This window comes from Anopheles maculipalpis, chromosome 2RL, assembly GCF_943734695.1.
Source record: "Anopheles maculipalpis chromosome 2RL, idAnoMacuDA_375_x, whole genome shotgun sequence".
NCBI lineage: Eukaryota > Metazoa > Arthropoda > Insecta > Diptera > Culicidae > Anopheles > Anopheles maculipalpis.
The window spans coordinates 16899085-16917789 of record NC_064871.1 but is presented as its reverse complement, the minus strand read 5'-3'; the positions used below and the strand labels follow the sequence as shown (position 1 = coordinate 16917789).

Sequence of the window (18705 nt, the reverse complement as noted above, 5' to 3'; positions counted from 1 at the left end):
TGCACGAAGCAAGAACCGAGGTCGGGCGCGTGCTGTAGTAATGCAGCAGTGAACACGCACACCGTTTATTTAAAATTCACACAAGCACCACCGTGGTGGGTAAAAATAGCAAAGACGGCGGTTGGGGACGATGAATTGTGTGCGTAGGAGCTAGTCGAAAGAATAAATCCCACCCTGTCGGCAATTCTGCGTACGTCTTTTCGATTGCTTGGAAACCATAAATTTCCACTTCCGATAAAATCTGGTTCGAACCTCGAAACCTGTACGTAGTCAGGAAGGAAGCGGCAGAGTTTTTTTCTCTTCTTCCCCGTTACGTTTGCTTGCGCCATTTTTCACCGCAAGTATGGTGAAAGTTCCCGATTCTTGGGTCGAACCCAAACTCACATACTCACTCGCTCTCTCTCTCTCTTTATTTGCTGAAATCGTTTAAGTTCGAGGGGTTGATTTTGTAGCGACGCGACAATGTCTGGATTTGCTTGCACGAAGCTGTTTTTTGTGTTGGCAAATGTTTTGGAAAATTTTAGATTTTTTTCTTCCCCGTACGCGAAACACCACCCACGTGCAACATGTTCCGAAATGCGAATGTTTGACTTTGCGTTAGAACATTTTATAAGCGCTTTTGGCGCTAAGTTTACCTTCCTTCGCTTGTTTTCTTCGCACGATCGCGATACGATCACGCTGAAGCTGGTGGGAAAGTTTGCTCATAATTTGTGCCATTTTATGAGTGGCACTTCGAGTGTGTGCATGTGGTGTGGTGGTTCGAGATAGAAGTATTTTAAGTTTAAATTTAATACTACCTTAGTATGGATTTTCTCAGTTCTACCGGTGCCATGATGTTTGCAAACGCGTGACAGCGTAATGCAATAAAATCAAACACATTGACTCACACACATGAAGCTATTCAAAAAGCTTATGCTGTGAAAGCGTTGTGGCACGATTTCCACTCGGGTTAGAAATTAGAATAAGCTACATCTTCTTACCGTTCTCTCAGCATACAACGCTACTGTTTGAACTTCCCATTAAAGGCTTATATGATGGTGTGAGTTTACCGCTACTTAATATCCTTCTTAACGCTACGTAATATAGTTTTCTTATTACAAAGTCATACGAGACGAGCAACGGCGAGATTCGGTCGGGAGTGTGTGTGTAAATCTGGTTAGAATTTTTCGCTATTTAAATACCATTTCGCACATTACGACTCAAAAAATCATTCCCAAACCGTTGCCGGTACTAGTCAAGTCTTAATAACACAGTCTTAAGCACACAGTAACAGTGCCACCATACGGCTTGGTGCTGCTGTTTCCTCCTTTTTCACCGCTCGCAACATCATTAATGCTGCTTTCGTTTTATTTGGCCTCCCCCAAAAGCCACCCTCTCCGGTGGAAGCGTTTATACGAGCTGCGTGCGTGTGTGCATAGCCTGAGCTTATGTGTGAGGCGCGAACGCGAACCAGTTTGACTGTTTTTCGGTGAATTTTCTCGCGCACGACCACGTCCTGTCTCTGCTACAGGTACATGTTTTATTCATAAACAAATATTTGGAAAAGAATTTACTTCCTCCCTTCCGCGTCATTGGCAACACTGGGCAAGAGAGCTTTCCACAATTGCCACCCTGTAGTATGTAGCAGCGGTGGTAGTTGTTTTCTTTTTCGAGGATGAAAAGTTTGTTGTTTGAAGAACAACACAACTACTTGCATCGAATCGAACGCGCCTTTTTCACGACGAGAGGCTTAGAGGCGGTATGCTTCGTCAATTGTTCGGAAGCGTCAGCGTAACCTCTACCAGGACACTAACCAGCAATAGACATCCACACGCTGTGTGCCGCGGTGTTAGTCAAGATGGTCGCGGAAAGGATCGAGCATCGGGAGGAAACGTTTCGGCCGTGTTGGATGTAATGTAACTGGAGATGAAAAACGTAAACGAACAGAAGTGGAAATTGTTGACATCGTTTCACAGGTTCGCCTCCCCACGTTCGCACCAACTGCTTTCCCCGCAACCTGCACAAGTGCTGGGATCAAACTTCGATATTCGGCACCGGTGTCGTCGCGCGCTGTCGTTGACGCCGTTGTTGCCGGTGTCTCATCACTCAACTGTTTCTGTTTTCTGTTTGTTACTTTGTGTTGTTCGGTTGACGGTTTAGCGAAGCGAAACCCGGCGTGAGCGTACTTAAACCTCAAAAGAATGCCAAGAATAGGCGGCGGCGTCTCTTGTTTCATTTCGATTGGACGCTGGGAGGCGACAGTGCCGTGCGTACGTTGCCAAGCCGTGGAAAACTTTATCCTCAAGTGTCAGCTTAGACAGCTCAGGTGCGTGCTGCAGAGCGAATAACATGCTTGAATTGATTGAAGAAAGTCAGACCACCTCCGAAAGGTGCAAAGTTGCAAAAGAGGGGGCCGGAGAGAGAGAGAGAAAGCAGAGCGAAGGAAGCGGTCACCGACGAACGCGGGCAGGACGAATGTCACCGAAAATGTGTTCATATTTCGAGGTTTTGTTTCATTCTTGCAAAAGGCAGGAAAAAAACAAACACAACAACAACAAAAAAAGAGAAAAAGCTAGCAGAGAAGAAGAGGAGCACGAAATAGGAAACCAAGAATTGCCACACTTACCTGGGATGAATTCATGGAAATCGAGTTTTCCTGTAAGAATGCAAAAAGGAAATAAAACGTACCATTAGCAAAGAGTAGCGCCTGTTACGGTGAAGGGAATGAAGGTTTTGTTTGCTTGCCAATGGGTGCAACGGGGCTGGATGGTGCTGGTGGTGAAGGCCAATGCAAAGTGTAATGGATAGTAGTACGCAACAAGCAAACACAAAACCGATAAATATTTATTTCAAATGATTGTTTAGGTAGCGTTCTGTTAAAATTGAACCACAAGCAAATAATACAAATAGCAAAATTTTCAAATAAGCAAACTAAAATCAATAATTCTTCTTTCTAGGCTTCATAGAAATGCTGCAACAAAACAATATGCGGTTCCACTAACTGCTCTATCCGATTGATTAAATGGAAAATTTCAAACCACGCTTTGTTCGTCTCCAGGTCGCATTGTCTTTTGTTCCATTTAATAAAGTTAAACTCTTTCCGTCACCCTTCGTTCGGATGCACACCAGGGCCCACCCGGTTACGACCGGGTAAATGAGGCACAAATAATACGCCGGTAAAAGTTGCCTGTACGACGATCCCGGCCAGCGTACAAAACCATCGCACCGATTGGTGGGAAATGTTTGAAAAGCGGCTTTTGTTTTCCTTTTCGGGAAAAAGTGTGCTTTCGTTGTGGAAAAGCGTGTTTTCGTTTCCTTTGCAAAATCGAACATTCGTGTGAATATCGAGTTCGGTGTTGTGCGTTGGCGGTACGGCGAAAGCCAGCATGATAGATTTCATAAAGCAAATTCAGAAATCATCATCATCAGCGGGTAAAGAAATAGCGCCGAATGAAAATGAATAAAAGGAAAAAAAACAATTAAAAAAATATTTATCTTTATCTGGCAGCTTTTGAGATACACTGGAGGTTTTAGAGAACGAGCAGGCTCACGCTTCCCCATTCTACCCTCCCACGGAAGGGGGCCCAGTGCCATGTTTCGGGAAACGGAAAGTTATCCTGCGCGATTCGGGATCGGTTCCTGAAGGCATATCGTTTCCCTTCCTCATCCTACGCAGTTGGTTTTGTGAAGCTCGAGAGCGAAGTAGAGAGCGAAGGAATGTAAAGGAGAGTTTGGTGGCAGGAAAGATAAACCAAACCTGCAAAACCCCTCCGACAGAAACAGGGAAACCTATGATGGGCCTTTCTGTTGTGTTGTGTCTTCCGGTTTTTGAATGTTTAATTTATGGTGGTTGGCAAGAAAGAGAGCGAGAGAGCCTGAGGTCGTTAAAACTTTAGCGATATGCTCAAGCACCATTCCGGGTTGGGGAGCTCTGACAGGGTGAGTTTGGAACGAATGAACTCTTCCATCTGCGTTGGAAAAGGTTTGAAACTCACCGGTACACCAAATAGCTGCGAACCGAGTAAAACCTTTGTAAAATTGAAAGTAAGGAACTTTTCCCCTTTTGGTTTACGGACGCTTTGGGACGCTGGTGTAGTGGGGTTGGGAGGATCTAAATAAAAAGCAGGTAAGAAGCGATTCAGGATCATCACCCATCCCCAAAAAAGGTCAGCCTAAATGGACACCTACATATACACACACACACACACACAAACAATAGCACTGTAACTGGTTGGCTGGATTGGATTTTAATTAAGATTTCTATCGTGTCGATGAACGGCCGGTTTGGACGTTTATTATTAAGCTAGCTAATAGTAATTATCTGCCCGAAACGGGCGTACACCGGCCGACCGGGTGGCTGTAAATCAAGCAACAGTTGTGTTCTGGGAATTGTAAAGGGTTGAATCGAAAATAGCACCAAAAGAGAAAACGGGCCGGTACAAAAAAAAGGTAAGTTTAAATGCTTGAGTAATTTTTTTTTCGGAACAAATTTATTTTTCGAACCAAACACAACGGAAGCATTTGTGAAGGAATTTTAGGAAGGCTTTAAAAAATATTTAAACGTCCATCAGATTTTGGAACCGTATCATCCGTTTTGATCGGATAAAAATAAAATGGCGTAATTTAGTTTACGGCGCTCAGGATAAAAGCTTCAGCGAGGAGGAGATTCGAAATGGCTGTAGGTTGGTAGGTTCGCGACACTTAATAAACGCCGTTATTCTGAGGTATCGCTTTTTTATGGTAAATTTGATTTTTAGCCCCACTAAACCAAATTTGTAACTGAGTATCGACAGCGCTTGTTCCCATTATCGGAGGTTAAAATAACTCGGCATAGGATACAGGCACACTTGCACAGACACAGACTATTTTCCTGGTCGATAATTCAATTTTTTCTCTCAACCCTCGTTGCTCTCTAAGTGTTCCTTGAATCGTGGCACCCCGTACCGTCCGTGTCCGATTGTACCGGTTGTACCCTTGCCGGGCGCAGGTTCCTCCACTCGGTAACATGATGATTCCACAATCAATAACGATACCCATTTGCCGTGCCAGTGAACGGCTGCAGGAAATTGCTACATTCCTGCTAGCATCCATTTTACACACTGCCCTGTGTCACCGCGACTGAGAAAGAAGAAATGAATGAATTGGAAAGAGAGTGTGGGAAAAAAAAAACTCCAGCATCCATTCACCACACACACACACCCATGATCGCTGTCCTGTTTGACGATACCATTTCCGGCGCCGGGGCAACAACGGGAAGTGCGAAGGAAGTGGGCTCAATTATAGGTTCGCCATTTGGAAACAACCCACTGCACTTATACATATGCAAACGTGTGTACGACGAAGCAGTTGTGTTAGTTGATTTGCGTTGAGCCACCAGCGAGTGGATAAGAATCTCGAATTTCGAGCACGGGAATTTTGCGATAAAATGCATTCCATTGAGTTCGCTTCCGTGCTGGTTCCGTGGTGGAATGGTGGGTTTCGCGGGGCGGTGATGCCTGTCATTGAGTGCTGCTGCTGGCTTCATTATTCATGTTATTTATTAGCAGTGCAAGCGCGGGAAGGAAAGCCATGGAAATGTGATCATTCAGAGTGAAGTTTAAGAGGCGGTTCTGGAATTGAAATAGTAGCAGTAGTAGCAGTAGTAGTGGCAACAGCACAAAAATCATTCATTCGTTGTACACATTAGACAGGAACAACGTCGAGGCAGAGCGTTTATGGGTAATATCGAGCAAAAGCAAAGCGATTGCTCCTTTAACATGGATGGAAGAAAAAAGCCGAAAAAAGCTAAGAAAATCGATCGCATAAAAGAGCACAGCTAAACGCTTGCACATCGCAATAAAATAGAAATACAAACAAGAGGCTTAAAATGAAGCAGTACTTGATTCATCAGGAACACGGAATATCGTACTGCATATCTCATTTTTGAATGGAGGAACTCTCTCTGTTGCATCGTTCTTGACTGCTACCAAAAATTAAATTGCATCATTGGCAGGACTAAACAGAAGATTACGGAACGAGTATAAAGAGTGTACGGTTGAAAATATTTAATGGAAATGGAAACTGTTAGTACGGATAAAAACCATAGAAGAAAAGAAAGCATCGACCAGCGTTCGCTGGGCTGGGATGCGTCCTGTCGGTTTTATAACTTATTTCCGTTGCAAATATTTTAATTTTTCAAAGCAATCGCTCTATTCTCGGACCACAAAAGTTCATACTCGCTTGGCAGAGAAGACGTATGAATGGTTTCCATTAAATCTAAATTCTTTGAGTCATTTGGCCGTAGAATTAAACGTTTTGTTAGAGGTGAAAGCGGTGGAAGGTGATCGAAAGGTGGAAGTGCTACTTCGAAGGACACCTGAACGGATCAGGAGAGGTTGATGCAAGTAGCAGAATAAGTCAAAAGCAGCACCAACACAGCAGCAACAACATCAGTGACAACAATAGTGCAGAGGACGAAGTGCCTCCGCCATCTCTGGATGAGGTTGCCATCAAGCAGCTTAAAAGCAACAAGGCTGCTGCTAGTGATGGACTGGCGGCCGAGCTCTTCAAGATGAGGCCGGAGTGGCTTACCGTCGAAATGCACAAGCTGATTACGAGAATCTGAGAACAGGAAGAATTACCGGAGGAGTGGAAACTGAGACTGGAATGCTCGAACTATCGTGCCTTTTCAGTCCTTAATGCCGCCTATAAGAACCTGTCCCAGATCTTGTTCTGCAGACTTGCCCCCCTTGCTACAGATTTCGTTGGCAGCTACCAAGCGAGGTTTGTTGGAGGCAAATCCACCACCGACCAAATCTTCACTCTTCGGCAGATCCTCCAGAAGGGCCGAGAGCGCCAGATCCCTACGCACCACCTGTTCATCGATTTCAAACCGGCCTATGATATCATAAATCGAAATGAGCTATGGAATATAATACAGCGGCACCACTTTCCTGGAAAGCTGATCCGGCTGCTAAAGGCCACCATGAATGGGGTGCAGTGCAAAGTGAGAGTATCGAACATGCTGTCGGAATCGTTCGAATCTCACAGGAGTCTGAGGCAAGGGGACGGACTCTCCCGTCTACTGTTCAATATAGCATTGGAAGGTGTCGTACGACCGGTCTCTACCGGTCTCTTGGCTTCGCGAATGACATTGACATCGTTGGCAAGACATCGAAAGATGAAATACCTGCTTGCCGGAGGCTCTGATCGTGATAAAACCCGAGTGGGAAGCAGCATGTTAGTCGACGGTGACAACCTCGAGGTAGTAGAGGAGTTCTGCCGTCTTGGGACTGTTGTAACTTCGGACAACGATGGCAGAAGAATCGTGCCTTCTACGGCCTTCACCGTCTGCTGAGATCCAGAACGCTTCGAGATCGCACGAAATGTGAGATATATCGCACACAGATTCGCCCGGTGGTCCTATATGGCCACGAGTCTTCGACCATCCGAGCGGAGGATGCAACGGCTCTTAAGCGTGTTTGAGCGCCGCATCTTCCGGACCATCTTTGGCGGTTTGTTCGAGCATCGAGTGTGGAGGAGAAGAACGAACCACGAGCTTGCTGCGCTATATGGAAAACCGGACAGTTGTTAAGACAAGAAGAAGAAGGCGAAGGAGCATTTAAATTTTAAATTTTGTTAAAAAAAATCATGCCCATAACATCCATAGTCAATTCTTGAACAAACTTTATATCAATAAACCTCTCAAGCCATTCATGCTGCCCTGCATGTCTAAAAGGCGCAGCATAATTTTATACATAGTTTTTTCTGTATAAAAATGGGAAAAGAATATGTTTAACATCTTATGGATTGTTATTCTACTTACTGAAAGCTATGCAATCTGTTTCATGAGCCCCATGAATAAAACGCAACGCTATTGCAACAGAATGATGCTTGAGTGACCGAAAACTTTGCCAACTGGTAGATGAAGCCATAAAATGGAAAGACGCCCGGTGCTATTGGATTTTATCAATCAAATCAAAGCAAAGTTCTTACAGTAACCTTCCCGACACGACCCTTACCCCGCCCTAGGTAGGGAAATAAAATCCAAACGAACGGCACGGCATCTTGGCCACAGAACGAATGGTGCGATTGTTTGTGTGCCGGGTGAAGCAGCTTTTTGCTACGCTGCAGATGCATAAAAATTGCTGGCAAAGGTAATGAATTGGAAAATCGGAAGAAAGGAAACAACACCGAAAGTTTGCTGACCGAAGGAACTGCTGCCGGTCGTCCCAAATGTCACCCGTTGTGTTCGTTTGTTTGGCCAAACGAGTTGTAAAAGGTCAACGGCGAGTGACGCGGTGGCTGCTCTGCGGTTGACGACAGACTCTGATTTTGATTTCGATAGCAGTCGATAACTGGCAGCTCCAAGCGCAGAGATAATCGAACACTCCCGAGTCGGTACGATACAGAACGCTCTGTACCGGATCGAATTGCTTTCGGTCTTGACTTGGTACTGGCGACAGGCGGAGGAGAAACCCCGCCGACTGTCATGTTTGATGAAAACAACTGACACAATTCAATTGAATCAGAGCCAAAGCGTGCTACCAACTGTCAAGAATTCTTCCCCGGCCACACTGCACCGGCAGTACCGGCAGGGTGAAAGCGACTCATTTTTGTCCGTGGTTTTTCACCGTTGGCATTTGATTATACAAAAATCATTCGCTCTAAATGGGTGGATGGGAAAAACTTAACTAGACTTCGTTTGCCAATGAAGATGGGAGAGTTTCTTGCAAATAACACACACACACACACACAGCGACACCGCGTGGCAATAGCACGGTTTGGGGTTAGAATTGAAAAGTGACAGTCCAATTTTATGCTTGCTTAACTCTTGCACTAGCAATCGGTGTAGAAAAGGCCGGAACCCTTACAGTACCGAGGCAGGGTGCCAGACAGAAAGAGAGAGTAGCAGAATATGGCTTGGGGCTGGCAAACTAGACGAGTGTTGTTTTTCTGCGCAAATTGTTCTTGGAAACGAAATGTCACCGACCAATTGAAGGAAAACCCTCTCGGTGTGTCAAAGGGAAGTTGCTTTGAAGACTAAAAAGCAGCAGCTCTTTCTGTGTAAGTGTGTATGTGTGCTTGTGTGTTTTGAGTGAACGTTGGAGTGGTTGGCTGGTTAGAACATGCAGGCTAGCCTGGGTCGGTGCCCCATCCCGTACTCCCGAGAGGATGTCTTCTTTAACCTTTTGAACCGACGAATGACGACATTTCTGTATGAAATTTGCACCCGTGGGATTTGTTTGATTTGAAGCGTGCGGTGGCGATGGGCGAAGCCGTGCAAGCGAAAAACAGCGTCTGATTTGCTTGTTATCAGGTGGCACCATCACTCGGGTTGTCGGGGAACCTTCACCGACCGACCGACCGACATCAGCGTGCGGCTATCAACATGGTTCTCGACACTGCCATGCGTACTCCTCCTCCTCATCATCATCAGAAGGCTGGCTTGAAACGTCCTGATAGCAAAGTGTACGAGATGACGACACTGTCGTTATCGGTCGTCGGAGTCATTATGTCGTTTTCAGCTTGTTTTCCGGCAATGCTTCAACGCCGAACGGGGTTGGACCGAATAATGACAGAAAGTAACAATTTGCATACCTTCCGGGCGTAACCGGGGAACAGTGTGTGCGCCGGGGAGAGGTGGCTTAAGAAACGCTTAAACGCTTACGAATGGCTAGCCTTTGGACAGCTCGGGGAAGCTCGGGAGTTTTCTCAATCGTTCAGAGGTTCGTTCATCTAGATAGATTTCCGGCAAACCTACCCGAACCGATCCTCGAGACCCGGCTTGAAACGTGTTTGAAAAATGTGTCCCATGTTACATGAACTATTTGGGACAGGAGTTGTTTATGCATGGTGAGAGAGGGAGAAAGAGCAAGTTTGCTGAAAGCCTGCATATTTTTCGGACGCAAAATATCCCTCCATAATTGGTCAACGTGTGGGGTGCGATGTGATGTGAATGCGGGCGATACCATTAACACCACCAGGCGCCTCCATTAGTATCGTATTCGGTACGATGCTGTCACATTAGTGTTGGGCGTGTTTTCGATCGAATGTTTGTGAAAAATATTTAACTATCCAGTCAAAAAGCCTTTTGCACAACTTCTAAGAAAAAGTTGGATAGTTTTTTAGCATAAAAATTAGGGTTTGTAGAGCTGAATGAAACGTGTTTCTAAGAACTATTTCAATTCACCATTAATGATGCTCCGTAAACTACACCGTGGTCACCGGTTTCGAATTAGACTATTGTGTCAAATAATTATATTTTGCACAGGTTAGTATTACTTTAGCCTATTAATAGCATAATTGGTATGCTATTAGCAGTGTCACAAAACAGCAAACAACAACAATTTCCAAATGCATTTATTTATGTCTGGATTGTTATCATTCTCGTCTTCGATGGTCTCATAATTCACAATTATATTAAGCACTTAACATTAAAGACGAAAACACAGACTAAAAGCAAGCTTGAGAGCATCTCCACTAGCAAAAGAGCGAATGAGAAGACCGAGGACAAATTTGATTGTACGCTAACCAGAACCACCCACCGACCGATGCGTCTTCATTTGCGCGCTAAATAATCATTAGGCATGGCGATGATGATTGCTCTTTAAACTTTCGCACAAAACGATCCTCCAGCTCCCCGATCCGATCCGCCGATAGGTTGCCCGGCTGTCGCTTACCATCAGGCCAAAATTTTCACTTCACAAGAAAACGAGAAAAGTGGCCAAAGTTACGATAATAAACATGTTTGTTTTTGTCAGATTTTGTCCCAGAGACTCCGCCGGCTCCCGTGACAGTTTACAGCCCGCGGACCACCCACCTTCCTGCGCGAACAGCAACAAACACACATTTGCAACGTGCTGAAGGAAGTGCCGAAGTGAATGAACGAGCGAGTCAGTAATATGGTATGCCTTCCAGGAAGACCACTGGCAAGCATCAAGGGGGGGGGGGGGGGGGGGATGGAAAATTGTTTTCGAAGGCTTCAAGTTCATAAAGCCTTCCCGGGATGGTAGATCGTTGCAGGCAGGGCGACTCTCCAGGCTTTCCCGAGGTCGAGGTTTGCTTTCAAAGTGAGCTTGGGTGAGAAGATTCGCGTTATTGGTTATTACCGCTCGAGGATTACCGGTTGAAGCTTTTTTTTGTGTTCGGCCGCTAGCATCCAGCAACAACAACTCCACTGTGAGTGTGAGAGTCAAGCGTTTGTTTCGAGCGCTGGTGCTGAAATTTCCTGTGCCGAGCTTTATGTTTTGTTTTCCTTCCACTTGAAAGTGGTCATCGAGTTTGGCGAAAGTAGGTTTCGCTACTTTTGCGTTGCTTTTGTGGTGTTCTGGTGGCTCTTTAGTTGTGATTGTGTGCAAAAAGGGAAATTTTAAATGGCAGAAAATAGATACCGAATAGGGGCCCGCAGGGAAGAAGAATAAGAGAAAGAGAACAGTAAAAAAAATATTCTAACGAACACTCGAAACTCATTTGAATAGCATTGATAGTACCGTTTGCCATTCCAAATGAACCGGCGACCGAATGGGAAGTACTATGGGATACGATTGTAAGTTGCTCCTCAAGCAGAGGGTTTGTCTCTTGCTTTACTTTCCTTCGGTGTAGTTTCTTTGGTTTTGTGTGAGTTTGTGTTTGTGCTCTTACTTCTGTCACACTGTAGAACACTTTATTTTGCTGCTTAGAAAAGAAGAAGACACACACACAAAAAAAACTATTCTGTACAAACACCCTCTTGGCGTATCTTAAAACCATGCCGAAGCACACACAACAAAAAAACTGTTCTGAAGTAAACCCCTCCTCCCGGAACCAGGAGGGCAAAACTTTCCCATCCCGATTCAGACCGGCTACACTGACCGACCGTTGCTGGCAAGAGTCAAGGGAGCACGGAGCTAATGCTTACGAATTTAATTCCATTCAATTTTATTATCGCATTAATTAGGAACAAGTTTTGCTACAATATACCGACCATACCGACTGCGGATCGCAGTGAAGCGTCTCCCGAGGGAAGACAGGCTGGGATTTTTCTTTCCCCCCTTCCTTGGACGTACCCTTGGGCAAGATTAGAGGAGGTGGCTGAGTAGCGAATGAAAAAAAAAACGGCCCAGGAAAAACGAGAAACGAAACGGAAGGGTTTGTTTTTCTATTGTCCGGTCAGGTTTTGTTCACTTACACGCGTTTTTATTTCATTGCCACTTTGGTCGTTGGTTACACGGAATGGCTAGTGGCAAAAAACAAACATACACACACACACAGACACTCAGCACACAGCCATTGGAAATTCTTTGGGAACTCTTTTCTCGCAGGAAGTAATTGAATAACTTTAGATCATGAATATTTAAACAGTTTTGCAAAGATGGAGGCGCTGCCCTTTAAAATTTCGTTCCTTCACGCCCGAAACCTGACCCTGCTCGTCCAGCCCACTCGGGTGGCTGTCGGGCACGGTTCTTTGCTCGGGAGGCTAATAAATAATGAACAATGCCTTAAAGCTACCGTTCGAGACCATCGATTGTCGGTTTGGGTTGGTAAGCTGTAAGAGACCGTTGGTCCGATCGGGGGAAAAGTGTGTGGATCGGAGTTTATCAGCGAAGAGTAATTGGAAATTGGTTGCTATTTTTGCTGCCGACGATCCTATCCCTCCGCACGATTGCTTGTTTATCGTCAGTTTTACGATTTGCATGAATTGTGTTTGAAGGCTGACCCGATAATCCGGGAAGAAGGAGCGCTAACCGAAGTTTGGTGGTTATATTTCTTGAAGATTTTTTGATACAGAGTCTGCCGAGGGGTTCGGTCAGTATAAGTAAACAGTATTTATTGCTAACAAAAAAAAAAAACTACTAGGAACTGCACTATTTTACATGTGTCACTTTTGGCATCCGTTTCCGTTGTCGTGCGCCTCGCCGTGAGAACCACAGCGGCGAGCGGCGGCCTAGTTTTGGGCAGGATGCGTGGCCGTAGGCCAACTCCGTGCGGACACATGGCCCAAATGAGGAATGATTAATGGCAGTTAGCAAATGTGATGGATTTATTCTCCCTGCTTGTGAGCGATCGTGATTCATGAACCATTTATTTTACTGGCACATGCAGACCTTCCCGGCCTTGATGGGTGGGCGCCGGATGGGAAAAGGGGAGGGCCGGATCCCTGCCCTGGCTGGCCAGCAGAACCAGTCAGTTTGGACCAGTCCCGAGAGGATTCTGCCAGGCTCGGATGGAAATTAGCAGTGGCGTGTCGGGCTGTAGCGTTTTGACAGCGGCACTGGTCCGATGCCAGCAACGAGCCCAAATCGGACATAGTGTAAGGGTTTGTTTGATTCCCTGTTTTCTTTTTTTTATGGTTGGTTCGTTTGTCTCTCATCACACGGACTCTAGATTACATTCACATTTGCGTTGTATCTCTGGGGAGATGTAATTTTGATAGCACGTCGCGCATAAGTCCCCTGTTTAGAGGATAAGGAAAATTTATGCGCAACAAAAACGGTTTATGATGCATGCGGACAAATGTGGTCGAGTAGATGTGGGTGGCATGTTTAATCTGCCAAGTGGCTTTATTATCCATCAGCAGCTTTATTTGTGCAATTAGGTCTGGATGAACATGTCGAAAAGTGTATAACAATTAGCCTCAGCTTGAGTGTTTGTGTAGCAGGATAGTTTGAAGATAAATAATCGGAATATAATAAATCATTTTACCAATTTCATGAATTCACTGCAGCTAATTGATAAATATAGCCACACATTTTGATGCACATTGTAGAGCATTATCCTAATTAACGAAAATTCTAAAACCAACGCCATCAAAAATCGCCAAAATGTCAACGGCAGTTGTCAACATAAACGCTAATTTATACGGATGCGAAAGGAGCCGGGAACAAATTGTGTTATTTCCTGCGAGCAAAACACATTATTAAAGATTGAAACCATAAGCAGCACGGCGAAACAACACGAATCGAAAACAAAATTGAAAAAGACAACGGTCATTTCCAGCAGCAGCACAGCACGGTCGACTGATTGTGACCAATAACTTTTACCTTATGAACACTTCCGTCCACATGATTCGTCCCGACAATCGGGCAAATGCAATAAAATGTCCTGCCGTTGCTTAGCAGCGAGCTCTATGCGCCCCGCTAGCCGCACAAAACGAGCTCCCCTCGTACAGATTTACTCACTGATTCGTACTTTATTTCACGTAAAATCTACTAAAACGGATGGTACGGCTACCAGGTCCACTTGGTAGAATCGAGGTTGAATCGATTCTCTTCGATCGGGATAGAAATATAGAGCAGCAAATTGTGCTTCCCGCGCTCGTACGTCCTTCCGTATGTCCGTCGTTTCCACCCGAACCGGTGAAAGAAGCCAATCACGGAAGGACAGCATCATAATCTTTAGAAATCGGAAATACTGTCAATGTTTTCGACATTTTTTTTTGTCGCCCATCGCTTTTTGTGTGTGTGTGTGCTTTGGTTTCTTAGTTTGCTGCGCTTGTTACAAAGATACCGATCGACGAATGACACCGGTAGCGGCATCCTCTCAGCCTCATTCGAACCGGAAACCAATTGGTGGTCCAGTTTTATAATCCCTGACACGTTTGCGTTTCTGTGTGTGTGTGTTTTTTTTTTACGTTCTGTTTCTCCGGATCAATAAAGCAGACGGCAGACAGCCGGAGAGACGGCGCTGTAAAGTGTTTGTGGCACTGGTGATGGCCAGTGGGTCGGTCGGTGAATATCGACATTCGGTCTTACGGGTGACATATTGCCTGCTAAGTGCCTGCTTTTGAAATGAACCGTGACGAATGTTCATAAATGTATGTGTGCGACAAGTTATATGTGTCGTAAGGAGCACATCTTGATGCCAGAAAATGGCCGGAAGCAGATCAATCAACGGTCGATCGCTTTAGAAGCGCCGTTTGCGGGAAGACTCTTTTCGAGCGTGGCAAAGGATGGTACGCACACTTATAAACTGCCGGTGGATTATCTCGTCCTGGGTTTAATTACTTGTGAAATCGTCGTTCGCTTAATATCTCTTGCAGATGATAGTGATGCTTTGAATTGATGAAGGAACACTAAGCTTTTGCCCTCTAAACTAAAGCGTATGATACGGCGTGTCAAGACTTGTAAGAGAGCTAAGCAGGTTCTATGCCGTTGGTCGTCGAATCACACTCACACACAATAAAGGACAGATTTCCGTACCGATGCACAAACACACACACACACACGCACTACAGTCGGATGCGGAAATAATGCAGGAAATAGAGCGAACATTTCCTGATGTCAACCCCTTGTTACGTGCCTACTTTACGATGTGTACACCTACGGGCATGCTGTTTCCTTTTACCGTCTTTTCTTTTCGGGTTGCCTGACACAATGAAACGTTTGCGGTCAAAGCAAAATTTGATTACGTCGGACCAACCGGGTTTGGGATGCGTCGTTTTGAAGCACAATGTCACACCCTTACGGCCGTGCGTGGCAAGCGGTGGAACACAAGATCAAGATTTACATCTTTTTGCGTAAAATGCGGCACACGTGCGACCAATAACAATTGGTGAACGACGACTTTCTCGTTCTGGGGGAATTCGCATGACGTAAGCCTTTACGTGCACACGACGGCCTGCGAGCATGTCTAGTGGGATGGATGGATTCTGGGTGGCTCTTTTGTGTGGCGGACGGAAGTTTTTGAGCGTGGGCTGATCGGGGTTTAGGGGAAGTGATTCGGATACGGCAAAAAGAAACCTACGCCTTTATCGAAGTGTCACCATTGGCTACCTGTTCGGAAGATAACAGCTTTTGAATGGGTGATTTTATTGCATCTGATGCCTTTACCGTCTGGTGGAATCACGACAAAGGAATAGGCTCGATTTGAGGAGGAGCTTTTTTCCTGCACTGTATCGTTTTTTTTTTTATTGACGCATGTATCCTGGTACATACACAACATGCTAGAAGCCGAGAGGGGAGCAAGAACTACATATTTAGTGAAGCAACTTTCAAAAACGTTCAAAATGTTTCGTTAAAAACACTTTTCTTGAGAGAATGTCACTAAGGATATTTTGGAAAAAAATCTCTGCAAATGCATGTCAGAGAGCTTAGTGAAAAATCATTCTATAAAAAAAATCCTCATATATCAACAAATCTAGTAAGCCATTTGATTGCCGGCGTGACTAAGGACGACGCAGGGCGTCGATAAGTCAAGAATAAAGAAGAGAATGCAGCATGACAGTGAGTGAAGACTTCAGTTAGCTTTGTTGTAACACTGCGTCAAGGGAAGAATCCGTGTTGGTGCGTTGATGTATAAGGTCGCGACAATGATGGAGCAGTGAGTTTTGGATAATAATGTCAAAAACCTTGGCACAAGAGTATGAGGACGTTATACTGTGTCTTTACAGGTTGTAGAGCACGTATCACAGTGTCTTTAGAAGCAGTCTTGGACTTGGACTCCAGGTCACAGCAAGCATAAAACCTTAAAATTCTGAGCAACAAAAAAATAAATTTACAACCACACATTATTTGAAGTTCCGACATTTGGAAAAATAAAGCAAAAACTCAAACTTAAATTAAACACGTTTGTACCATAATTGGTAGAATGTTGTCAACAAGCGGCACACAACGTAACGTTTCAGGTCCACTTCAGTTTGACCAATTCGGAGAAAGGAAACAAAATATCATCCTCATCCAGTGCCGAAAGTGTTGGTAAACAATGTTTCGATTTCGACTTATCCAACAGCAGCAATAAAAACAGCTGAAAGGCCAAAGTTAAACCGATGAAACAACAACAACTCGTTCTGATGAGTTGATGTTTTACCACGTTTCAACTGAGCGGGAAGGGTTCAGCGCCGTACACGTGTTTGTGGAGCATCATAATTTAAACGTACTTTTCTTTTATTGCTTTTGCACCGCTGACAGGCAGCGACCAGCGGCGGCAGCAGCAGAAAAGGGACTGTGAGATGGCACAGCGCAGGAAGTGGTCCGATTCGTCCTCACCCTCTCTGAGGGTGTACAATAACAGTAATAATAACAATAAAAATTATGAACATGTAAATGGTTTGCCCCGCGCCGTCTTTGTTGTCTCGGTCCTGCCACCGCGCCTTGCCGCTTAACGTTTCATTCGGTGACATTCTGGCATTTCGTGTTTCCCGGTGCTACTCACCATTACCTGGCCGGGGTTTAGAAACATTTTTCCTTCATTATATTCGTACCCCGAACCCGTGCAACCCGAAAACATATTCATTTCCGTTAACATCATCGACCTGAAGTTTGCGACAGCGATGTGTTTGTGTTCTTGTTTTCCGGAACGGTCGGGAGGGGGGTTGGTTGGTTTCTTTTTTTTCTTTTTGCTGTGCGTTATTACTACCTTGGTCATGTAAAAACTCACTTGCCTGAATGTGATGGGCAATTTGTGGAATTGAAAATGTTACCACGGACGGGGTTGAGCTAAAGCTGCTGCAAGTGAAACTTTTCTCTTTCCCTCATCCTCAGGTTTATCGAACCTGGGCGGGGTCAGGGTGAGGGAGTTGAAGAGGAAGATTTTTAATTTTTCACCATCCCTCGGTTACGGATCGGTGAACATTTCGACACTGCACATCGTTAGCCTAAACGAGCCGCAGTCGTCAAAAAGTGTTTATTTTGCAGTATTCTCATTTTATGGGACTTTTTTGTGTCGAAGGTGTTGGACGAATGGAGGCACCTTGCAGGCCTGCAGGAGATACAGTAATGCCGCTACAAACGTTGGACGACTTTTAATTAAGTTTATCGAAAATTTTCTTTACAGTTCTCTGCACACAAAAGGGGCGGGTAGGGGGGTAGGGGGGGTAGGAGAAACCCATTCCCTCCTCATAGAATTTTGTGCGAGAAGGTAAATCGTTCTGATTGCCTTTTGACAGCATGTATTCAAACACACCGTTCGCCCATTGCGAACGAAAAGTCATTGGCACGTGTCGATGGAGACGCCTGGTCGGTGGTGCAGCGAGCAGTTCGATTCCGAGAGCTCACATGGTACAAGGTGTGTTAATGGACTAATTTGCATACTTTTAACATTGCCTGTTAAGAGCCCGTGTGGCCTGTTCGGCGAAGTGAATCGGGTTGCGCTCCGTGTCTTCCTTTCGCCAGCACCATTTTCCATTCTCTTGATGGACGAAACAGAGGTACGTGTGTGGTCGAATAAAGGTAAAAAAAAAATCCCGAACACCGGGGCACAACCGATCTCGGTGTCAACAGTTGCAAAAGCTTAACAGCTCTGACGAACGTCACGCATTAGTACTGTAAGTGTGGGTGATTCTGTGACCGCACGTGCATGTGTGCGTTCTATTTTTTGTTGCTGCTTCTTTGCTTCCCTCACTCATTATTTCCATCACGTCATCAAGCTCGTTTGCATATGATGGCGTTTGCGGGCGTAATTATGAAGCCTTACGCCTTGCGACGGGTACGAGTCAGAATCGTGTGTGTTGTTACATTTATTGACCATAAAGAAAGTTCCACTCGATTAGCGTTTTGCTTTGGCAGTTGGTGGTTAATAAACAATTTAATGCGGTGCGAGTGTGTTGGAGAGCAGATAAATCGTATCGTAAGGTAGTAGTACGTAGAGTTGAATTAATTTGCATCCTCGGTACGTTAGGCTTATTACGTTCAATTTATCGAAAAGGTAATAAATACTAGGAATTATATTTCAAAAGCTATCATCATTGATCTGATAAACTCACACATTCGTACTGGCAGTAGTGATTTAACTAAAATGTCTGAATAATACTGATACTGAAAAGGCTGAAAC

At 45.0% G+C, this 18705-nt stretch overlaps 1 protein-coding gene across 2 annotated transcripts in view; it reads right to left on the bottom strand.

The window, feature by feature from the left end:
• Positions 1–18705, bottom strand: part of LOC126556912 (translational regulator orb2) — a 195869-nt gene that overhangs the window by 80035 nt on the left and 97129 nt on the right. Inside the window, exon 4 of one of the 2 annotated variants that reach the window (XM_050212469.1) lies at positions 2606–2635. The exons of the other annotated variant lie outside the window; for it this stretch is intronic. Within the exon in view, the coding sequence (XP_050068426.1) occupies positions 2606–2635 (30 nt within the window). The remainder of the gene's footprint in view (positions 1–2605; positions 2636–18705) is intronic. 2 annotated transcript variants of the gene reach the window in all.